At 38.4% G+C, this 25,941-nt stretch overlaps 1 protein-coding gene across 2 annotated transcripts in view; it reads right to left on the bottom strand.

Annotated features, from left to right (window-relative positions):
- Positions 1-25,941, bottom strand: part of kcnab1a (potassium voltage-gated channel subfamily A regulatory beta subunit 1a) — a gene marked incomplete at its 5' end in the record, with an annotated part of 89,633 nt that overhangs the window by 53,863 nt on the left and 9,829 nt on the right. The window contains one exon of one of the 2 annotated variants that reach the window (XM_081372291.1): positions 9,950-10,161. The exons of the other annotated variant lie outside the window; for it this stretch is intronic. Coding sequence (XP_081228417.1) covers positions 9,950-10,161 — 212 coding nt within the window. Of the gene's footprint in view, positions 1-9,949; positions 10,162-25,941 lie in introns of those variants that run through there. 2 annotated transcript variants of the gene reach the window in all.

The following is a 25,941-nucleotide window of genomic DNA, read 5'->3' as shown; positions in this document are numbered from 1 at the left end:
GAATCCTAACAATACAATGTTGTGAGAACATGAACGTGAACAACGCTCGGGACAGTTGATGGGCCAGCGCTGCATCATCATGAAAGTTTGAGCCTGGTCAAATATTCAAGTGCAAGAAGACGTGAAAGGGAGCTCATTTCGTTATTCGCGCGCTGTGTGGGACGTTTTCTGCGCGCAAACATGCGAAGTGCGCACGCAGAAGCTGTCTTAATACGCTTGAAAGGACAAATTCACACAAAATTATGTAAAAAAAATTCCCGTCTCGGCCAGTATCCTAGTAAACAGTCAGTTATGCCTTAAGTGAACGGAAATAGTCGAGAAAGACAATGCATGTGTAACAGTATCAGTATATTGGATCCGTGCATTATGTCTTAAAGTGACAGCAGCCTAATAAATCTGCTGCTATCTGTGTCTTTTGTTCTTTCAATAACATTAAAAACAAAGATAAAATCTCTTACTGCTCTTACTGAATAACTTTTGTAACTTAAATAAGGATTAAAAAGTTAAATTTTAGGTGTACACACACTGTGGACACACATCAGTGTTCAAACACCATGTAAAAGTGAATTTTGCATAATAGGTCCCTTTTTAAGAGATGCCACTCAACCTCAATGTTCTCTCTCTATTTATGCCATGGTTTTTTTCACAAGTCTTTGTAATCAACATCTTATTGTACCTAGCGTATCAAACTAAATGCTTAACTGACATGTTAAATAACAAAATGGATTTAAAACTTATATTGAACTAATGAAAGTGGGGGAGGTTTACTATGGAAAAACATCAATTGAAGCTGAAGCAATAAGCAAAACACATTCTGACTTTTGCAATTTTCTATCTGTTCCCCCTAAATGGTAGACTTAATTCATTTTTCTTTGAGTGTCAAGATGCTCCATGAGGTTTCTCTAAAATATTTCACAAAATGCAGCTACACACCATCAGCAAACCGAACTCATCCTGTGCCTCGAAAACACTCCATAATGCATTTTCATTTTAATACCAGCTTCTCATTTAAAGTAAAACCTCTTTTCATGTCTCAGAAAAATAGAGGAAGAAGAATTGTTGAAGTCTACAAATGTCAGCTCATCATTCTCCCAGGAGAGCTATTAAGATTTTAAGGAGTGAAATGAAATCTTGCCAGCATGGGATTTAACAAAAGTATAGTGGTGCTAACAGACGGCACACTGCAAGTTACAGAGAACAAAGTTGTTATGGCAGAAGCGTCTTTGCTCAAGATGAAGTTTGTCACTTTAAAATCTCTCAGTTGCCACCTAGTTTGGAGGTTTTACAGCCTGATGTTCACTAGAAAGTCTATGTAAGGGATGACGTACAGTCAGACAGTCATTATCGCAAAATAAACCAAAACGGGGGAGCAAAGGTCAAACACACATTTTAGCAGTCATTAGTCTGCAGAATGCTGTAACTGACCAATCAGAATCAAGTGTCTTATTTTTCAATATTTCACACATCTCTCTTCTAACATATGCCTTTGACAAAAACATGTTTACATAGAGACAAAGTCATTCGTCAGAAAGAAACATCATGCATCCATTTTAATCAAACACTAGAAGGATTTCACACTGAGGTGAGGGAATGAAGCACAGAAACGCTTGTTTAAGGACGACAGCAAATGGGCAGATAATGAAGAGAGGCAGGCAGTGCTATGAGAAGATGAACATGACAGCCCACCATCATCTCCAGGAGGTGTGAGAGACATGTCCATCAGACCCCGGGCTGCATTCTGCCACGATACATAGCTTTAAATCAATTTCATTTTCTCATTTCTGGCCAGGCAATGGCAGCTGGCCATCCAAAATCCTGCAAATGCTGGGGAATCAGAGAAAGCAGAGGACCTAAGCACTAACCTTGACTGCTCTTATTACAAAAACCAATCTAAAGCCCTTAAATAAGGCTCGAAAAGGCCAAAGGATATCAAAAAGATTGTGGGACTTGCTACCGCTAATAGATACACAGACGCACTGCTGTGAGAATGTAAGATTTGCATCAGATCTAGGAGGAGGTGGAGGGGTTCAGAGGAACTGCAGGACTAGCTTACAGCAAACAATCAACCAGACTATTTAAATGTTAAGCAAGCAATCTCATTGGCTGCAGGATCAGCAGAGGCCAATCAGCTTGTGATTGCTGGCAGATTGCATGTAAAGAACCAATCAGCCTGTGCCCTTGAGTTTCATGCTGAACTAGATATTTGTTAAAGAAGCACATTTTTTCCTGAAATTCCTATTCTACAATTGCAGATACAATTGAAATGAAATGTCTTTATTTAATGGATGAGAAAGTTCAAAAGAATGCAGGCTGAAAGCCTGTAGTAGTTAAAACACAGCCATTTTTATTTATGACTTTTTGGGCAAAACGTAAAGATTGGTAAAGAAACAAATCAACACTGTAAAGAAGAAATATCTTGCTGGAACTATAATACTAATTCACAACACACTAGCAGAAAGCTAACATTTAAGTGAAGGAAGAAATATTGAGAAATGTCTTTTACATAAATGTTTTTTGTCCATACAATGGGCGATAAATGGTAATCAAAACTGAATATTCCTCAATTTCCACAGATTAAAGTAAGTCATACAGGTTATGAACGTCATGAGGGCGAGTAAATGATGAAAGAATTTGCACTTTAACACACATTTCTAAAGGATGCAATGTGCAACTAACCAGAAAAATTACAAAGCGAGACAACTCAAAGTCTAAATGTTGTCATGGAAACTATCCAGGCTAATTTAAGGTTTTAGTTGCAGGGCCACTGGAGGCTACAAGCAACAAGATGTTCTTCATTAACACTTTGTAAACGACAGTCAACAAATGATCCCCCAGCTGAAGTGTGTGTCTCTGCACTGCAAGTGCCTGAGGACAAAACAGCTGAGCTGCTAGTGTCCGTTTTGGGACTTTTATTAATCAAATTATAACCACACATAACAGTAATTCAAATGTATGTGCTCAGTTTTGTCTTTAAACATTGGTTAGGGTTCACTCACAGCTTACGGGCATCATTCAGGTCTATGTACTGAATCAAAGTCTGAGAGCTGCTTTGTCATGGTGCAAAATTTCCTTGGGTTCCTGCAGCGATAAGCAAGTTTCAACAGGATTAGCCTCTATCATTAAGCACCAACCAATTATCTGGCATCCTTAAAGTATGTGTGTGTACTTTTGAGTGTCTACGTGAGCGTGCATTCAGTTATTTATTCATCAGCCGCTCTTGATGCGAGTCTGGGTGCTTGTCTCGGCTCCTCTTGTTCTCTTCGCCTCAGTGCTGCAGTGGGAGGTCAGGTGACTCTGAGCTCTCATGCAGAAAATAAGACCCCGGCGACAAGCAGTTTGCACCAAAATACTGATACACAAAGAAGGAGAGAGTAAGAGATTTGATGAAGTATGAAACGATGTTGACTAAATGAAAACTGGCGATGTACCCGCAGGACACTTTGATAAACAACATTTTATTTGAAACGGAAATCTTTAGCAACATTTTAAAAGTCTTTACTGTCAGTTTTGATCGATTTAGTGCACCCTTGCTGAATAAAAGTAGGAAAAAATGTTTGCTGACCCCAAATGCATAGATGGGACCATTTATAACACGATTCAAACAACTTCTAAACTCATCCATCAATAAGTCAGGTCGGTAGGTTGTCTAAAGATGAAGAGCTCTGAATATAACAAACAAATTATTGGAAAAGACTGATAGCAAGTCAGTAGTTGCTTCTGTGTTAAACACTTTACACGTCATTCTCATTTAACGCTGTTAAAGGAACATGGCGACTTTTTGGGACTTTAGATTATTCACCGTATCACTCCGCCCAAGTAGCAGTGCTTCGCCTTCTGAGAATATAGTTCCCAGTATGTATACGGTTAGGAGACGGCTGTGTCTCATGTGACCTTGTTATTCGTACACGCTGTCACTATACAAATCATAACATGTAAATAGGAAAATGTTGGCGTTATTTTGTCACTTATTGGGAGCAGTATGCTAGCTGGAGCCATTTACCTCCAGTCTTTGTGCTAAGCTAGGCTAGCGGTGGGTGCGTCAGACAGAGTTACGGCACGCACGGAGATGAGAAGGGTGTGTGTGGACTTATCTAACTCTGGGGGATACAGGGAATAAGCTAAAGTCCCAAAAAGTCAGCGTGTTCCTTTAAAGGCATTTAATGATGAAACTTTTGAGTGAATCTCTTCGCTAGTGCACATTTAAAAAATGCTGTAAAAAATGCTGACAGTTTTCCATTAAAACAGTTATTTACTGTAGGAAACAATGCATTCTGAGCAATAATTTGCACTGTAAGCAACTGCTGTTCATTTACAGCCCATTTTCAACACTGTATTACGGTTTTGTACTGTAGTACGCAATGCATTGTGGGATAAACACATTTCTTCTTAAACATGATTGATTGATTATTAAACATTTAAAACGCAGTTTTGTTTAACTGCATAAGCTATATAACAGAGTTTGAGTTGGTATTCATTTCTGGACTTTTTCTTACTCACATAAAAGTTCACGTTGCTTTTACTCTCGCATATTTGTGTCCACTTTGGGTGTTCTTGCTTATAAATAAATGTTCACCTTTTTTATTAACCTATTACTGTTGCCTGTGTTTTTCCTGTAGTGTGATTTCCAACCTATTTTGGAGTTCCCTTTTGACCCAGAGCTGTGTTGCCAAAATGACCCAAAATGGGTTGTTTTTACCTCACCATTTTTTAGAGTGTAGCGTATTGTAAATTTAATTCATTAAATCACAGAAATGTGCATGTTTTGTTTTTTTACAGTAAATGGCTATCAAATATTTTCATAGTATTAATACCGTAGAATTACAGTAGATTGCTGGCGTCTCTGCTGCCAGTATTTTACCGTTATTTTACAGATATATATATTTTGACCTTTTATGACCTTTCAGCCTGATCTCCTGCTCTTCATTTCCTCTATACAAATCCCTGTAAAGGTCATCCATGACAACTGGAATATTCACACAAGAATAATATACAGCATATATATATATAATTTTTTTTACTACTCCTACTTGTTTCCTCAGGGGCAATTCATATACAGAACGGATGTCTCTCACTATCTCTGTTTGCCAGTTCTCTATTCATCCTACATTACAGGATCCTTTTCAAAGGTGCTATTGTTGCCTCAAAACCTATTAAAGCTTTGTGTTTGGTGACTTGTAAGTGGTTTCCAGAGGATTATTGGTTACGATTGGCTGCTTCCTCTCATTCTTTATTTACAATTTCAAATTGGCCACCATTCAGAGACATCAAACTGATCCTGTACAACCCAGCTGAACTTGGCTTAGAGCTGGTTTAGCACCAGTTCAGTGGGAATTGCAGTTTTTAGTCATCAACAGCTGTTCATATAGGAGATTGGTGAGGAACGGTTGAAAGGAGTTACTGTGAAGAGAAAAAAAGCCCTTATCTAATGGGTCTCCAGGGTTTCTACATGCAGCACTGAACATAAAGACACAATGAAGCCTATTGGCCTCCGATGTGTTTCCATGGGTGAGCTCGTATGAGTGTGAGTGTGTAATAGAAAGCTTCTCCCAGAGTCGCTCCCTGTCAGACCTGTACAATGAGGTCATGATAGACATGCAGAGCTATAAGCATACAGTAACTTCTAGAAACCCAATCCTCCTTTATCTGCTCCTCACTCATACACTGCATGTTGCATCGGTACGTTCTCCTGCACTTTTAATGGCGTCCTGACAGACTGTCAACAACACAGAGATCACTATCAATGTAGACCGAGAAGAGAGAAAGAGGAACGAAAGAGAGAGAGAGATAAGTGTTCATATGCTAATGCTCTGACGAACATTGGATCTGAGAAACAATATTGAACTGGTGTTTCGGTTTTTGAGGTTATTAAGTCGGACTGTTGTCCATGCGATTGGAAATAACTATTATTATGAATGCACAATATATGAGTACCATATCGGTTATCGTACGATATTGGACATATTTTTGTTGATGTAATATTTAATTGGATATTTTACATGAATCTTGAAGATATTCTATTAGTAAACACTAATAATTGATTAACACTGTTGAATGTAACCATTAGCAAATCTATTTTTCATACTGTACATTAGAGCTTAAAGTCACTTTAAAAGAACCAATCTTAGTTTTCAGTGTTTTATTTTCAATTTATTCAGACAAAATACTATTGAATTTTAATACCGGCCATTTATCAGTTATCAGCCTCAACACAAAAATAATGATCACCTTATGACGTTTAATATCTTTGCATCAGTGCTGTTATACTGAAACTAAAACAATTTTCGTTAATTGAAATAAAGCTGAAATACAATAAAATAAAAAATAGCTTGAACTTAAAAACTTAGATTTTTTTTATTTTAAATAGAAATTTAAAATAATAATAGTAATAATAACAACACTTAAAATAAAAATATTAATGAATATTATCATTTAAAATAACACCGGATAGCTACGGATACTAGGGATAGATGAGTACTCAAGTACTTGGAAGTGACAGCAAACATGAAAAAAAAAATGGTACTTTGTGTGAGGACATGTTCCTCCTTTAAACAGCTACATGGTGTGTGTGTGTGTGTGTGTGTGTGTGTGTGTGTGTGTGTGTGTGTGTGTGTGTGTGTGTGTGTGTGTGTGTGTGTGTGTGTGTGTGTGTGTGTGTGTGTTTTTAACCCACCTCGCACATTTTAAAAACATGGCTTGATTGAGACCCTTTAAACCATGTGCAACAAGCACAAGACACCCATCTTAAATAATGGTGCGAATGGACCCACTGCCCCCAAAGTACTTAGTTAATTTATCGGTTGAGTACTTACTCAAGTAGACAAGATGACTAAATATCCATCACTAGAAATGACAGGGCTGGTGTGAAGTCGGAAATCACAGGGGAGCGAAGGATCAAACGAGACGACAGTACAGTCTGTACGGTCAGATACACACACACACACACTCGTGTGATTACATCTGTCCTATTCAGACACTTAGTCATCAAAAGAAATAACAACAACAATAAATAAGGAGTAGAAGTACAGTATGATTATATGTCTGATTAGCTGTGGCTGTTTGAAGCAGAAAAATGATCACCTCATCTAAACTCTAAGAGAATATCCTGTGATTGCTAAAAATCAAACCTGATCCTATTATCTTTGTTCTCTGTTCTTGATCATATTGTGCATGAATTATTGTATGCTTTTTGTAGCTTTTCTTCATAATTATTTCATCAAAATGTAATAACTTGTCTGAAGTCTCCCATTCCAATCAATTCCTAATGGATAAAACCAAGGTATCCCTGACATTTTTCTCTCATTGTAAATCCTGTTTCACTTGGAAAAATTTCCATTCACTTTCATTCATATGCACATGAACGTTCAAGTTTGGTGAGAATGTGGAAGAAAAATTGTGAAAAATTGTGCTTTTAGGGGTAAGTCCTCATAAAAGCACAACTTTGTAGCTTGTCTACACTTAAAGTCCCTGTAAAGGCAATTCCACTGCTCATTTTTTCAAGATTTTGATCGCTTCTTTTATGTACTTGCCGGCTTTTTTTATCATTCAAATTTGGCTGGGTGGCTAATAACACATTTTTCTGTGGTGTGACAAACTCAGAACACATACTTAATTTTGACTTTAGGGACTTTAAAATGTGCATATTAGTAATAGGGATGTCCTGAAATGAAAATTCTGGGCCGAAACAGAAACCGAAAAATTCAGGATGTAATTGGCGCCGAAAGCCAAAAATAAATAAATCAATTAATTATTCAAACATATTTGATAATCAACACTCAAATAGCTAAAACTGAGTAGTACAAACATTTGAATTGCACATAAGGCAGTTTTTATAGAAACTTCTACTCCAGTTTGTCGGTGAAACAAACATTTAAAAGACAATAAACTGGAATAACTTGTTTTCATGACAGATTTAATCAAACATACATTAAGTAATGAAGACATCATAACAAGTTAAGTAAAAATATAATGAATATGTAATAAAGTGCATATATTTAGTTATAACTCAGTTATTTTTTTCTAGCTAACTAATGAGTTTATTATTGAGGTGAATGTAACGCTAACTGACATAGTATAGCCTACAGGCTGTTTTATTGACGTCTTGCGGTTGAATCACTGATTGAGCGATTACAAGCTGATCTGCATCTTCTGATTTTCATCCATGTTTATTTAGTGCTGTAACGAGTAGTAAAGAGGAGATGAGATGATCGTTCACGAGCCGCTTGATCCACGCTAACTCTTAAACTGTGCATCTGAATCTGTCACGCCATATTAAAGAGTGCCGACATGACATTTAATGTTTGAATTTCAGAATAAAATTGACAGAATTTTAAAGTTGAGACTTAAGTGAAGTTTTGTACAGCACAGACTGACATATTTATAGATATTAGACACCATATAATTACCAATTAAATGTCTGTTTCGGTTACTGATTTCAGCTATCAAAACCCATTTCGTTCCAAAACCGTAAAAAGCTGTGGGTTTTTTTCCGGTGCATCCCTAGTTAGTACCTTGGAGATTAGTAATTTATACCCCTCAGGCACTACTATGAGTATTTTAGGGGTAAATAAGGTCAATATGTTACTTTTAGGATACTGTCCCAGTGACAAGCTGCTGTAACCCCAAAGGCAGAAGAGAGTAACATAAAGCCAACATATCTAAACAGCACAAACTGACCTCTTGATTCAATACAAAAATCCAAACATCAAAGCTACAGTGTTCAGTCTATACCTAAAGCCTCGAGTGACCACCTCGTGTGTGCTGATTCAGGACATCAGGTGAAAGACACCAACCTGGTCCACATGGCATTTGCATTTACAAACATTTATGCTGCAATTCGTCTCAGAAACACAGGCACACACACACACACACACACACACACACACACACACACACACACACACACACACAGCACATCCCACCAGCATCCAGAACATGCAGCAGAGCAGATGGAAAACACCCTGAAATCACTGAAAATATTGCATCAAATCAAGCAACAACACCTACCGAAAAAATTATCAAGATTTTCATCAAAAAAAAAACATCAGCAAATACGCTCAGAACAGCTCTGGATGTTCACGACACGTAATGAAGCGTCAGTCTGAGAACTTTATGTAAATATGGAATAGTTAACAATTATGGTTTGTTTGTCCTGAGGAGCTGACAAAGACAGATCAAGATCTCACACCAGCTGCGTTTCCATCCAAAGTTGCGAATTTAACTAAGCAAAACTGGAATATCACATAAAACATTTGTGAATAAAGTACCGTTTCCATCCAGTGAGTCGAAGAGAACGAAATCGTCACTTCCTGATAACCTGGCGCTAAATGTCACTATGAAAAGTAGGAGACGTCACTGTATATAATATTTTTCGTATATAATGAATTTGTTGCGCAATAAATGTGTTATCTTGCTTTCGGAGGCGGTTCCCTGCTGATGAACGCAGTCATGCGAGACCGTTCTGGGAACGGTTAATTACAGAACCACTTTGACGATAGACTTTGCTCAGGCATTTCAGAACAACCAATTTACAAAAAAGGAATTTATTCTGTAAATGTTTTTCCATCGTAGTTTTCTTTCAGATGTGAAACTGTATCCGACTCAAATGAGCGCATCACATTTTTTGATTTTATCTTGCCGTTTCCATCCAGCAGTTTTTGATGTGATATCCCAAAATGAGCATAAAAATGGGTGGATGGAAACATAGCTACTGTTGAAACACACTCACACTGATCTATGAAGAGAATGAACATTCTGTAAGTTCTGGACGGTGACAAATATATCACCAGTTCAACCCTAACATCACATCAAACCCTCACACAACTGCTACTGATCTTCTTAAAGCCGAGTTTGAGACTCTTCTTTAAACCACTCCAGCAAGAGAAACAGAAGGGATCCGTGGATGGAAGGAAAGGGAATGAGGGAAAGTGGTTAAGTAGGGAGAAAGACGTACCGGTACTTCATGCCGGTGAGTTTTCCGGTGGACTCTTTGAGGGAGATGTGGTGGCGCGGGGTAAAAGAGCCGAAGCTCCGGGCGATGATGGCGACCGTGCGAAACTTGGCCCGCGCCGCGTTGACCACGTTCGGACTGGTGGCGTTCGATTTCCCATGGTCCCCATTCCGACCCTTCAGATTGTGGTCTGTGCAAGCGATTGAGACCTGCATGCTGGATGAGGAGGACGGAGAAGAGTCTACAACACAGAGAGGACACAATGAGGGGTCATGCAGGGGTCACTTTCCTTCCTGATCCCGTCCGGTGGATCCCGTCTGAGCAGCAGCAGCAGCAGAGAAACAGCATCAATTATTGAGCACAAGGAAAAAGGAGACGTCTAACACAGTTCAAAAGTTGCGTCGCTCCTTCTCCAAGATGTTCCCTCGTGAAAAAGAGGACAGTCAAAGTTATGAGCCACAGATCTGCAGAACTATCCGGAGGAGATTCCCGAAGCAACCTCGCATGGTCAGATGGAGCCCGCCTGATGGAGGAGGAGGAGGAAAGGAGGGATGTCAAGACTGGACAGCATAAATCCACACTTCTTATCTCTCTTCTGAGGTCTTCCTCTGTTCCTCACACACACACACTCACTCACTTCCTCCAGCTGATAATGATTTGTGGCTAATGAGCTTTTGTCCTGCTTTCCTCTCTTTCTCTGTGTGTTTGTGGTGAGCTCAGCAGTGATGCTTCATCTGCGCTCGCTCTGAGGGGAATGAGCAGCAGGCGATCGTCCACGTCTGTTTAAAGCGCTCTCTCTCCCTCCCTTTATCTCCCTCGCTCTCTTTCTTTTGCAGTGTATCGCGCTCTTGCTCCGTTTAGCACAATGTTTCGCGCACCTGTGCACACACACACGCTCATCACTCTTTCAGTGCTAAACCCCAAACCAACAAATGCTAAATAGAAAGCTGTTAAAAGATCGTTTGAAGGATATCAGAGAGGTTAAAGTCCCCCTATGGTGAAACTCAAGCTTTTAATGTTGTTTATGTGTCTATGTGGTGTTTTTAATATGCTTTAAGACAAACCATGTGCAAATTCATAAGTCGACACCATTGCTGAGAATTTTCTCCTTAAAACTGCAGTGAACCAAAGAACCAAATCGCTGGTGTTTCTGACGTCACAAACTACCTTGTAACCAATCAGATCAACGTGTGATCGTCAACCAGTGGATCTCTGAGCTGAGTGAGTGAGTGGAGGCGGGGCTCATTTGCATATTCATAGAACCGCGTATACTAAATGAGGCAAGGGTGTCGAGTTACATTCAAGATATTTTAAGGCATGAAGATTTTTTTTCATTAATGGCTGGGAAAGAGTTAATGAATTATTAACACCAGCAATATTGTCTCAGATTTCATTTAAAATATCTTCAGTTGTGTTTCGAAGATGAACAAAAATGTTATAGTCTCATACATCCAATTCATTAAAATATATTAGCCTAAACTAGCCTGGTTAAAACCAGACCATTCTCAGTAGTAACTGAGTTATGGTCTGGCAAAGCTCCTTTAATAACTAATTTCCAAAGGCGCGTCACCAACGGACGTCGCTCAAATGCCTCTGGGCGCAATTGGCTAGACCTAAAACTCCTAAAACCAATCAGAGATCGTCATGTGTAAAGCCATATGCTGCGTCCCAATTCGCCTATGTTACACTCTATTTTTTTACAGTCTATGGTCACACTACGCCATATGTACTCTTTTTGTGAAGAAAATGTATTTACTTTTGAATGTGTAGCAAAAAAGTAGGCAACTTTGGGACATACTACTTCGTCATCTTTATTGGACGGATCTGTCGCGTGCATCCCGTCATGTAAACTGCCCTGTCAATCATCTTGTCACAGTTAAAATCCTCTATTAAATCTAATTTAATTTCCTACCGTTTCGGAGAGTAATGTAGTAGCACGTTCATCTGCCAGTGGGTCTTTCCTCATGTGTTTGCAATTTGAATATAATAATGCATTTAAAAGTTGGTGCGCTTCACCAACAGACATCGGAGTGGATGTCGCTCAAATGCCTCTGGATAGGCTAGACCTAAAACCAATCAGAGCGATCGTCATGTGTAAAGCCCGCCTCAACGTTTCTGATTGGTGCCTTGATTTCTCGGCATGGGGAAATGGACTTGAATGAGCTCTTTGCCAGACTTACTTGCAGAGCAAATCTAAATTTGCTGGAAGTTGTCTGGGTTTTCCCAGGCTAAGCCTAAACTATTAGCCTAGAAATCTAGACGCACCCTAGCGGCAGCAAAATTTATTTTGCAGCCAGTGTAGTCTAGCAACTCTCTGTTGACTTTCGAGCTGGAAAAACCAAACTCTAGTCAGGCCAATCAAATCGTGCATAGAGTCGGTGGGCGGGCTTAACATAATGACCACAGAGTTGCGACGGTTCCGTGTGAATTCCCTGCTACTTAAAAACAAAGAACGGCGGCTGCTGCTGGCTAACAGCGGTCTTTCGAATCGGCTTTGTCCGTGACTCTGGAGGACTTGGAGTTAAGCTTTTCTTTGAGAAAAGAACAAAGAACGGCACTTAAGTCATTCTTAAAAAAGGAAGATGTGTTTGTAGTTTTGCCGACCAGATACGGCAAAAGTTTAATCAATAGCTCCGCTGGTGGGCAAACGCTCTGGTTGGTTGAAGCGCTGTCCTATTGCGTGCAGAGGGAATTTGAAAGACAGCCGTTTATCCCGCCCCTCGGATTGAGCCGTGCCAATGGCGAGTTGTCAGACCTGACATCTTGATGTAGGTCTGGCTTGCCAGGCTATTAAACTATTATTTTTCTATTGAAATGATAATAAACAATGTGAAATGTAATCCTATAGTGCAATGGAATTACAAAAACAATGTATCTCTTCTTTCAGTGAGCCTGACCTAATCTTAAAACAGTAGATTTATGGCTTCGGTATATTCCGCATACCACAAACTTGAAGACCCACACAAACAGCCAACATATACATATGAGACATAAAAAAAGGAGACGAAAGTTAATTATTAGTATAATTATGTTATTAATTCATGTATATTAGCTATTCTGAGTTGATGACTCAATTCTGACCTCATTTAAATCCATTACAAATCAATTGACCTCTGGTTAAGCGCTAATGAAGCTCCTGATCTGGAATCACTCTGATATATGACTCCCCAGCGCCTGTACATTATTCTTAGCATTACCTAAAGTCCTTTGGGGGAAATGAGTTTGTGAGCATCCTGAAAGCATGAAAGGAAATTACGATCAAAAATCCCTTTGTCACCTCTGGATTCCTTACTAGTCAATGTACCTACCTCCTGCCAACACAATCTCCAATCCTCTTATCACCAGAAACAGTGAATTTACTGATCAATACGAGATCTCACACACACACACACACACTGAGCGCAGAGTCGGTTGCACATGCTCACCATTAAATCTCTGCACTTTAACTGTGGGTCTCGAATCGATGTTGATCGATGAAGGAGTCAACATTTTATGACTCCTACTATTTGCCCAAAGTTACTCATTAAACCAGGAGATTATGCCTTGAAACAGTGTCTATGGAAACCACAGAAAATGGAATATCTTTCCATTAAAATGTTTCCACAAAAGGCTCTTTTCCTCTCAGTGGCAGCAGTTTTATTGCTCTGTAATTGTCAGATAGGCTTCAAATTGTCTCTCGGTTTATCACCCTCTTGTTCTTCCTCAGGACGAAGCCTGTTAACTGATAAAAACTCTTTTTATTATTAATGCCTGTGATTTCGGCAATCCTATAAGATCATTACAAATCACACTGTACGACATGGATCTAATAAACTTGTGTACGACATATATGCAGACTGAACGATGATGACACCTATTGAATAGTAGGCTACGACGCAAGTTAGTATAGAAGAATAAAATCTGAATGCGCTAGTGGTGAACAGACAGATGGATCACACTTGTTTTTATGTGCACTAATAAAAGAGGAGGAAGTGAAAGAGGGGAATATGGATAGAGAAAAGAGGCCAACTTGGCTTGGAGCTTAAGGAAAGTAGTTTTAAGTTTTAGCGTCATGTCACGTTGATCAATACGCCATTTCATGTTGCATTTGTATTGGCTCATCAGTAGATATAGATATAGCAGTAGATCGTGATCATGCTGAATCTCTGACAGGCTATCTTTGGCCACAAGACTCTCTCTCACTGTACGATGTAGGATCACCGTTTAGGAAAAGCATAGAAATCTCCACGATTGGTCATCTTTCACCGGACAGCCCAAAATCAATGTGTATAACATGCAAATGAATGCCATCGCAGCGCATCTAATTTCTCAGATCCAATTTTTACCGCACCCACGAATCACAGAACAATTACTGCACGGGCCAACGACCTCAACAGTGTCACAATTTTTTCAGATAATATAATTTTTTGGGAGCCTTATCACTGGGCGGGACTGACAGGACTGAACTGCAGATAAGGCACATTAAGCACAGTTAAACACATCCCTGGAAATCCAGAGTTCTCGCGAGAGCACAAGTTGAATTTGCTCAGCGAGTTACTCTGGCGTCGAGTAATGATGCTCATTAAATATGCCCTTGTATCCGAGATGCACCAATCACATCGGGTTATCTGATATAGGCGGGCCAGAGGCGAGATGACGACAGCGCTGTGACGTCGAAGTCATTAGTAAACATTGCAAGATGGCTATGGATGAACACCAGTTGTTTGAAACGGCTTTGAAACAATGAACGAGTTAGACTTGGCTTTTTATCTAAAAGAGGAACAGAAGACGCCGCTCGAATCGTTCCTTTGCGTTTTTCCCGACCGGATACGGCAAGAGTCTAATCTCCCAGTTAGCTCCGCTGGAAGCTAAGTGATAACTTTTTGTGATTGGTCGTAGTGTTATCCAATTGCGTGCAGTGAGATTTTCAAATGCGTGCTTGGTGCCGCCCCTCGAGCTGGCCGAGTTTCATTAGTCGATGCCAGACCATTAATCTTTCAGATTTAGGTCTGGATTTCCAGGCTAGTTAAACACATCCCTGCTGTTCCCTCCTGATAGGGTGCAACACCATTTCACATCATAAATACTGCTTCAGTATCAGAGCGTCGTCCAGGTCCAGTCCTTTCGAGTGGTGTGGAGGAGGGATTCTTAACCAGCCACTGAAAGACCTTCTACAATAGCGTTTGATTTGCATCAGTGCCGGTATGACAAGGATGATAATTATCATGCAAGGCAATCGGGTTCATGCACAGCATGACCAGATCCCTCTATCCTCTCCCTGACCCCACAACATAAACTAGTTTGACCTCCATGGTGAGGCAACACAAGGAAAAATACACTTTTTTTCACTGGAGAGCTATATGCATGTTCACAAAATGTAATCATGGGAAATAAGTACTGTAGAAGAAATTTAAAGCAGGCAAGTTTATTGAAATGTTCCCACAGGAAAATGGCATTTATTTGCCATGGAGCTTTTTTGGGCTCGTGATGTTTATAGTTTAGCAAACATACAGTGGCTCCAAGAAGTATTTTGAAACCACACTAAAACAAAATATGTTGTTGCATTAGATAAAATATCAGACAAAGTGGAATTTATTTTAAAGACAGAGAAAAATCACACAAATGTTTGGATGTTGCTTCAGTTTCTACATGATAAACAATTGTCTGTTCAAAATACAGACTCGCGTTCAAAAGATATTTTACATTTCAAAAGAAATTTATTCAGGAAGGATGCATTAAATTGTTTTAAAAAATCTATAAAAAAAATGCTATTCTTTTGATTTTTTTTTTTTTTTTACCAGATTCAACAAAAATATTATTCTTATGATTTCCGAAGGATCATGTGACACTGAAGACATGATCAGTAATGATGCTGAAAATTCAGCTTTGACCACAGGAATAAATTACATATTACAATTTATTAGAATAGAAAAAAAAATTTAAATTGTAAAAATAATTCACAATATTACAGTCACAGTGATGTTATGTCTCCTGTTCTCGTTAGTCTCTATGGTTTCCAATCAGTTAAGTCTTGTTTAGTGCTTGTGTATTTATACTCCCTGTTCTGTGCAATCCCTCGTTGATTATTGTTTGTGTGAACGTGTGTGTTACTCCCGAATTTACTATTAAAGACTTTGCATTTCTTCATTTCCTTCGTCTTGCGCTTTCTACAGCCTAGACCCGTTACAATTACACCGTTCACTGTGTTTTTGATCAAATAAATGCCGCTTTTGTGAGCAGAAGAGACTTTTTTCAAAAATACTTCAAAAAATCGTACAGACCTCAAACTTTTGAACAGTTTTGTCTTTATACCCTTTCTGGCTGTAACAATTGTGAGTATGTTAATCACATAGTTAATGTGGTTTTCCTGTGTGTTCAAATAAATAAATAATCTAATGCAACAACAACAATGATACATGTTCAAGTGTGGTCAAAATGTGGCCTAAAAACTGCTCAAAAGTGTATTTGCATGAGCAAACACTGGCTGTGAATGCTTAAAACACACAAATAACAATTTACTTTTCTTCGGTCACCGGGATCTCATCTTTGAAAATGGATGAGGAAACCCAACCAATTTCTCTCTCAAGGTTTTATGAGCCATGCAGTCGGGCCTAGACCTTGAACACACACATTCACAGAATGTGAGCGACACATAAGTCTGACATGACAGCAAGGCCAGGGATAACCTGCGCTCTTTCTTAAGCATTTAAAGTGTTAATATATCCGTTTTGATGCATTAGATTAAAGGTTATACTATAGTAAACGACTGCAGTTAACACTGCTACTTCACCGATACAATACTACCACATATGTCTATATGTATGCCAAAGCACAAGTCAGTATCCCAGGCGTCTGAAAAGCCTGTTTATTTCCAGACACCCAAACCTCACTGCTTGATTAGACTAATGAGATTACCGATATTTTGAAGCTTGAATAATTAAAAACTCCTGGTTTAAACCCCAGAGGCTGAGCCATTATTGACTTTTCTGCATTCCCAAATCAACATGGATCACTCTGTGTCCAATTACTGACTACATAAAGAGCAAATGATTGAGGCTAATATTGATCATGATGATCTTATAATGTGCAGAGCAAGTGTCCTGTTAACATATTATGACGGTGTTTATGATTAAATAAAACATGCATGGGAACGGTGTGAATATGCAGTGCATGAATGCGCTCTATACTGCCCACTAGAGGAATGGATTGTGTTTGCTACAGTTTTGCCACATAAGATCATTTAACCATAAAAACCTTATAAAAAATGCAAACAAACATAAACATCAAGGCACGATTGCCTTGGTCTTGTTTGCCTTTTTGTGGGAACTGTTGTGATGCAAAATGAGGTGAAAAAGCCCGAAGGCCAGGCAGAATCTCTCTCGGCTCTCTTTACAGCGTGGGAGGACGGATACACACTCACTCAACAGCACTCTATGAACACCTCACCCGTTTATACACACACAAACACTGCGCCTTAGGACACGCATGAACATTACACGCCATGAGAAATGATGTGAAATGGAGTCCATTTCTATGCAATCTTACAGCAAAGGCAAATAGCTCACTACAAATTAGCATTTCACAGAGCTTTGCACATCGCACATCACAGAGCTTGAACTCTGGCACCTCATTAAGCACTGACACAGAGCTACAGTATAGCCTTACATGAATGTAAAACGCCTCGACGTCCTCATATGACACACAAGTCAAGTCAAGTCAACTTTATTTATATAGCGCTTTTCACAATACAGATTGTATCAAAGCAGCTTCACAGTATTAAATAAAATAGTACATCAGTGTTTGTTTCTAGTGTAAAACGTCCACGTTTGGTAATGCTCATCAATAGTATTGTTGATTGATTAATTAAATTAAGTATCCCCAACTGAGCAAGCCAAAGGCAACAAGACTACATACTAACAAGAAATAAGAATTTCTGAAAAAAAATTAACTTATTTAAAAACAAATATAAAATATACTTATACCAAATTTTGCATTTCTAAGTTTTGTGGACAAAAATTAAATTAAATTAAAAGACCAATATAAAATATTTTTATACAAAATTTAAAATGTTTAAGTTTTGTGGTGGGGCTATTAAAATATTCTCAGAAAAATTTTAAATTAAATTAAATTGAATTGAATTGAATTGAATTAAATTAAAAATATAAAAAAAATTATACAAAATTTAAAATGTATAAGTTTTGTGGTGGGGCTATTAAAATATTCTCAGAAAATTTTAATTAAATTAAATTAAATTAAATGGGGCCATTAAAATATTCTCAGAATAAAGAAAAGAAAAGAAAAGAAAAGAAAAGAAAAGAAAAGAAAAGAAAAGAAAAGAAAAGAAAAGAAAAGAAAAGAAAAGAAAAGAAAAAATATATGTATTTTTAAAAAATATTGTCATCCTTATTTCTCATTGTATAAAAAAAAAACACCCTAAAGGCTGCATATTAATATCTTAAAGGTACATATTAGCACCTGAAGTATCTTTTGAAAAGGAAATGAATGATGTGACAACTTTTGTACCATTTTTTCTGAAAGTGTATTTATCTTAACCAATTCTTTATCAAGCCTACTTCTCAAACTCTTTCAATCAACACTGAGCAACAGAATCAATTCCTTGGCAACACACACACACACACACACACACACACACACACACACACACACACACACACACACACACACACAACTGGATTACTGGTTTGTAAACAGTTTTCATTACTCCACTGAAAAGAAGACAGAAGCATTGAGACATGTATAGATGACAGACAGAAGCAGAAAGAAATCTTCAAACACACACACACACACACACACACATCGCCTGGGGAGCTTCTTAAATTACCTGCTTTCTGACCTTGCGTAACTTCATCATCTCTCCCCGGAGACCATTTGTCTCTCTCTTTATCTGTTTCTCACCCACTCTCTCTATACTGTCATTGATTCTGTAAACACAGTCCTTCTCTGCTCTCTGACAGAGGACATCAGATTCTGGCGTCCACTACACATCTCCAGCTACACATGACGTGATGTTACATTAAAACCACCGTGGCTATGGTGACCTTGTCCTATAATTCTACACGACTGCCTCTACACGCCATTGTGTTTTTTATGATGACATAAATCAAAGTGACAGATCAAATAGCATATCTTTAATTCAAGGAGATGCAGATACTTATTATTAATGTACGTGATAAAGTTTACATTCCATAAATGATAATGATGCAACTTTCTCAATGCAATTTTAATTATACTGTGCACAATTAGAGACTTATTTTGAAAGCTTATATTTATACATGGTATAAAAAAATGATTCCCTGAAAAATTCCCTGTAAAAAAATAAAAATAAAAATGCTTACACTATAATTCACAAACTCTTTCCCCGGCACTGACGGAACTTTCCGGCAATCCATGTTTTGACTGTTACACGATAAGGGGCGCTATTACACAAGAGTAAAGAATCTCCTGATGCAAAAACAAGTGAAGAAGAAGCAGAAGCTGTGTCTGAAATCGCCCCTCATTTACTATTCCCTACATTAGTCCACTAATATAGTCCAGTTGAGAAAACGAGTGAGTGAATTCAGTGCCGCTTTTGCACAGTTTATACTTGCTTTTTAATAATTATTTGAAACTTAGCAAACTGGCAGATCCATTGGAAACCAGTATGTCTAAACCTTAATTAAACAATTTAATAATCATTTTAAAAGGAATGTATACCCGTATGATATTATGTTGTACCCACATTGGACACTTTGGAAAACGTATGGCGAGATGCGGCGCCATCTTCTGGTCAGACCCGGGAATTCATTCGGCACGTGATTCTCACAATGCGTTATGCGTATTCTCTAGCGTTGAGTGTACACCCGTTATTGTGGTAAAAGTATGTTTTATTAAATGTTTGATTTAAACTTAAAACACAGAATTGACAAAGTTCATTTTTACAAACGTTTAATCAGAACTAAGGATTTTACAATTTGGTGTCTGTATATTTGACAACTTACTCTATAATTCATTAAGTCGTATAATGTTAACTGGCCTACTTGAACAAATATGTGCTTTACCTTAAACTATACTGGTAATTAACATAATTATCATGGTGGGGGGGTAAATTTAGCTTTGGAGTAAAACATTAAAAATATTTTCCTTTGTGATTAAATAATTTATGGATTATGGTGAAAGAGAGATAGCCAACATGTGATTGTCATTGCATTTCAAACATAAATAGTCAATGCACGTTGAAAACTGTGTCCTGTATAAGCAAACTACAGCATAATTTAATTGGAGACATCATGTCATTTAATTTTCTGTTTGCATTCCCCGGCTGTGAGGCATTAGAGGCAAATTGAACCTTTTATTTCTCCCTGAAAGCTGTGAGTGTGAAGTGTTTTGTTTGCAGGCTAAAAAGGCAGAATAATGCATAATCGTGTCCAGTGGCCTTGAAGTGTGAGCGATTATGAAGAAGAGATTGCACTGCATTTCTCCAGACTAAACGGGTGTAAGAGGACAGATGCTCAGAGAGCCTGACCTCCTCACACTGAATACTGGATCAGCATCCCACACAAACACAGCAGTTCCCATCAGTTCTCATGCACACACACTTCAGCGTAATGAGGAGGGACAGTGTAACGAGAGGTGTGTGATCTCACGGGTGTAATTATGGAACACACTGTACTATAACATACAGAGAGAGAGAGAGAGAGAGAGAGAGAGAGAGAGAGAGAGAGAGAGAGAGAGAGAGAGAGAGAGAGAGAGAGAGAGAGAGAGAGAGAGAGAGAGAGAGAGAGAGAGAGAGAGAGAGAGAGAGAGAGAGAGAGAGAGAGAGAGGGAGAGCGAGAGCGAAAAAGAGAGAGCGAGAGAGAGAGAGAGAGAGAGAGAGAGAGAGAGAGAGAGAGAGAGAGAGAGGGAGAGAGGGAGAGAGAGAGAGAGAGAGAGAGAGAGAGAGAGAGAGAGAGAGAGAGAGAGGGAGAGCGAGAGCGAAAAAGAGAGAGCGAGAGAGAGAGAGAGAGAGAGAGAGAGAGAGAGAGAGAGAGAGAGAGAGAGAGAGAGAGAGAGAGAGAGAGGGACGCGAGGGGTTTAAAACAACACCTGGACCAATACCATCAGAACCATATAACAGCCCAAAGGGGGAAAATTACTTTAAAGGTTGATTATGATTTCACTTTTCTAACTTTAGTTAGTGTGTAATGTTGCTGTTTAAGCATAAACGCAAAGTCACAAAGCTCAAAGTTCAATACAAAGGGAGATATTTTATTTTACAGAAATCGCTTTTTAAGGACTACAACAAAAGGACTGAGAGGAGAAGTTCACCTTCAGATGAGCAGATCTAGTGGACTCAGTCGCTAACATGTGATGATGGACACAACTATAGTGGCATTATAGTGACCTTTATCTGTATAGAGTTTAATGAGAGGAAGAACAGAGTGTGACAGAAACATGGCAGTAATAATGATAGAGAGAGTAATGAAAAGAGAGAACAGGATCATATTAATGCTTAAGAAATATAAACGAAAGCCTCAAATGATTGTGGTGGCATTTATAGTGTGTGTGTGTGTGTGTGTGTGTGTGTGTGTGTGTGTGTAAAACACTAAAAACTAAAACTCAATCATTTTAAATGCTACAAAACTGTACTGAATTTAGGCATCACAATATTTAGATTTAATAAACATTTAACAGTGTTTTTCAAATACTATATATACAAATTTTAAATATTAATCTTGATGATGGCAAATGTACTGTAAATTGTATAATTTCTAGCTTGTTATAAAATATAATTGTAAAGAATACTTTTTAAGATAAAATATTTTATGAATATATGCATATAAAATCATAAAATAAATATGCTAGCAATGTATAATGAAATTCTTATGCTAGAAATGTATAATGGAGTCAACAGCCATTTGATACAAGGCAGCAATGTTCAACATGTTCATATATTAATGTAATTATTCCACAACATAATGATAGTTAATTAGTCTAACTCTAGGCTGTTTACTGTTGCCAAGCAACACCGCAGCTTGGCACATAGTAACAGAGAGTGATCACAGGTGTGCATCCAGCGGGTTTGTAATGGCTTCAAACGTGGTTCGTCCAATCAGAATTTACGTTATAAAAGTGTAATCTGAGGTCAGAGAGCAGGGCAAAGTGTGCACACACACATATAATGCTACCAGTGGACTTACAGTGCTGGTCAGAATTATTTGCTCCCTTGGTAAATATGATCAAAGATGGCTGTTAAAAAAAAATCTTTTGATATTTTATATAAAAAAAAAAAAAAAAAATCTAACCTTTTATTGAAGTAAAAGAATTGAAAGTGGGGGAAAAAAATCACATTATGAAACATGTTTTCTCCAAAACACATTGGAAACAATTATTTGCCCCCTTTTATTAAATACTTTTTGCAACCTCCTTTTTCCAAGATAACAGCTCTCCTTCCCAGTTTTCTCCTATAATGTCGGATGAGTTTGAAGAACACCTGACAAGAGATCAGAGGCCATTCCTCCATATTCCCAGATCCATGTTGGCGCTTCTTCTTCTCCACTGCCTAAACGCCTGGATCCTTCACTGGAAACCGGAAGTAACTCAACATGAAGTCTTGCACCCGGGAACAACACAAGTCAACACCATTATAACTAAAAGTTTGCTAAGAAGTATTTCCTACTAAAGCAAGGCGCTATTTGACTGGTAAGCGTATCCATAGCAGACTGGTGGGAGTGGCCCTGGACGGCAACATGCCCAGTGCATTATGGGTACTGAAGTTTTCCTTCCTATTTGGCAACAGGGAAGACTAAAAGCCTTTTTTCATTTATGTCCACCTTTCTAATGCATAGTTTTATTAAAAGCCCATTTTGCCAGTGGTGAAGTGTCCCTTTAATTCAATTTTTGTGTTGATTTTGAGTGTTTTGGATCACTGTCCTGTTAGAAGATCCAAACATGGCCTGTTATAAGATTTCTAGCACAGGCTGTCAGGTTTTGATTTTTTATCTGTTGGTATTTAATCGAATCCATGATGCCATGTATCTGAACAAGATGTCTAAGACCTCGGGAGAAAATGAAGCCCACAGCATTAAAGACACAGCAGAGTATTTCATTTTACACGGGGCTTTGTTTTTTATCCCTGTATGAACCAAACCGTAAGTGTTTGCTGACTGGTTAGATTTTTGCATTTAAAAAATATATATATATCAAAAGGATAAGCAATGCAGATCTATTTTTTACAGCCATCTTTGATCATATTTACCTTAATTCTGACCAGCACTGTAAGCATTTCCAGTTCGTATATTTACACGTTTAGTGAAGGAGACCGAGAGAGATTTCTGTGAGATAAGCGATCCATCAGCGTTTGAATTAACCTGATACACTATTACATCTACAGATGTGTATAGACACAGATTAGCAAAGACATGTCCATGTTTGACAGACAGAAAAAGAGAGCAAGAGGAAAGCGAGGGAAAAGTAAACGAGAGGAGAGTGGGTGAAACAGATTGTGTTGTCGAAGGGTGAATGAAAGGGCTCAATGTGACGTTGCCACGGCAATGCAGAGTGGGACAGGATAAAGTAGCCCTGTGTGTGTGTGTGTGTGTGTGTGTGTGTGTGTGTGTGGCGATACATATTTCCCCTCACTCTCTGCCTGACTCAGAATACTGTAAATACTGCAGGCGTTCTCAAAGGCAATGCTCTCATCGGTCCTCTGGCTCCCTCTTGTCCCTCAGGATTGACAGCTTCAGTCACCGTCACACACACACACACACACACGCTGATTCACTTTATGGGACAGTCGGATAAGTGCAGTACAAGGCTGATGAGACAGAGAGCAAGACTGGAAGTGTGTCTGCCTACATTTGAACATTATTGGATTATGTATTTGATTTAACAAATCAAACTCACACACTCACACACTCTTTGACCAGTGTTGTGGTCAAAAAGTGGCTCTCCAATATCATATTTCAGAAATGTTTCTTGGGCAGCAAATCAGAGTGAAGGATCGAGTGACACTGAAGATACGGAAAGTTCAGCTTCGTCATTACATTTGAAAATAGTTGTTTAAAATTATAATACATTTGACAATATTACTGTTTTTACTGTACTTTTTAATCAAATAAATGCAGCCTTGTTGATCAGAAGAGTCAAGAAATATCTCACTGACGCCAAAATTGTGAATGAAAACTCTACAACTCTTTATGAATGAATGAGAATCAAATCACAACTGTGTTAGAATGTCCATTTTGCAATTGTAAATCATACAGTGATCCTCCAAACTGGCAAATATAAATATATTTAGTGCAACAAAAAGTGATTTCTAACAGTCTGATGAGACGCATTCCCAATTTAACTGTGAAAACTCACATCACCAGTGTACATGCAACCAAGTAAAGCGTGACCATTGAGAGTTATATCGCCCCCTGTTGGGGAACAGTTACAACTGCTCTCATTTATGAGCTGCAGTGTTTGCCATAACACACACCCACACACACACACACATCCATCACTGCGCAGGTAGTAGAAAAGATACTGTTACCGCCTTCATCAATCTCCATCTGCTCATTAACACACCTTCTGATGAGTCTCTATGAAGATTAATTGCCTTTTATTGATGTTGAAAAGGGTCTTGGGGTTCTAGCATTTTGTGTCTCTCAGTTTGTTCAAAGCAAAGTCTGTTTCTCTTTTACAGTGGAAGAGCGTTGAATGCTGACGCCGGGTTTCTGAAAGATCTGTCTTCGCCTGAGGTGAACCTGTCATGGGTGTGTGAACATCTCAATTACCACGAGACGGTCAGACGGTTTGGTTAATAATTAACATGCAGGAGGTTTGAATGTCAAAACAGCGACAGAAAGCTTTAATAAAGCTGAAATAGTAATGAGCTAACAAAGCAGATGATTGGAAAATACCACGAACACAACAGGGAAACTCCAGCAGTGTCCGTCCCTTGTTGGATTACATAACGTCTGTGCATCTGCTCTCGTGTTTATGTGTCAGAGGTTATAGAAATAAAGGACTATTCCCATAAAGTCATGGAGAAGGAGAGAGAGTGTGAGAGAGGAATGTCAAAGAGAGAGACAGGGAGCGATCCACCAGGTTTACGTGATCTGAAGCTGACGGCTGCATTATTGATCGTGTTTAAAACCCGATGCCATGATCACATCACTGCAGACATTCCTCCAACATCTTTACTTACTAAGCAACATCTAGTCAGCATTGTTAGTGGACAAAGACAGTGCTATCTAATCTCATTATTAACAGTTCTTAATACAAGATCCTTCACTTCTCATACACACTCATACACACACAATACCATTCTCAAAGAAGCCATTACTCCAGTCTTCAGTGTCACTTGATTCTTCAGAAATCATTCTAATATGATGATTTGGTGTTCAAGAAACGTATTATTATCATTATTATTATTAATGCACAATTATACACAATTTTTTCTAGGATTCTTTGATAGAAAAGCATTTATCTGAAATAGAAATATTTTGTAAACATGACAAATGTCTTTACTACCACTTTTAAAGGGGACCTATTATGCAAAATTCACTTTTACATGGTGTTTGAACATAAATGTGTGTGTACACAACCACCTTATAATGGTAAAAATTCACCCACACTTTTTTTTAATCCCCATAAATCATAAGCAGTCTCTTAGAACGAGTTTCTATGCAATGTGACATCACATAACACAGGCTCCGCCCACGATGGGTGACGGACTCCGCCCTATTAGCTAAGCTCCGCCCCTCTGCGAGCTGTACACAGTCCGTCATGTTTATCTCCTCCACAGAGCATTTAACAGCAGCATTCAAGAAAGAAATGTATTCTTATTAAAGCTGCTAGAGTTATTCAGTCAAGAGCAGGGAGTGATTTTCTGCTGTTTGATTCATATTAAGAGCATATATAGCAGTAAGTACTGTATTTTACACTGCTTTCACTTTAAAGGACCTATTATGCCCCTTTTTTAATTTGTAATATAAGCCTCTGGTGTCACCATACCATGTTGTATGCAGCATATATAGCAGTCGGTACTGTCT

The sequence above is a fragment of the Scardinius erythrophthalmus genome (assembly GCF_964197995.2).
Source record: "Scardinius erythrophthalmus genome assembly, chromosome: 8".
Taxonomy (NCBI): domain Eukaryota; kingdom Metazoa; phylum Chordata; class Actinopteri; order Cypriniformes; family Leuciscidae; genus Scardinius; species Scardinius erythrophthalmus.
The sequence above is the reverse complement of the archived record's forward strand: the minus strand, read 5'-3'. Positions and strand labels throughout refer to the sequence as shown.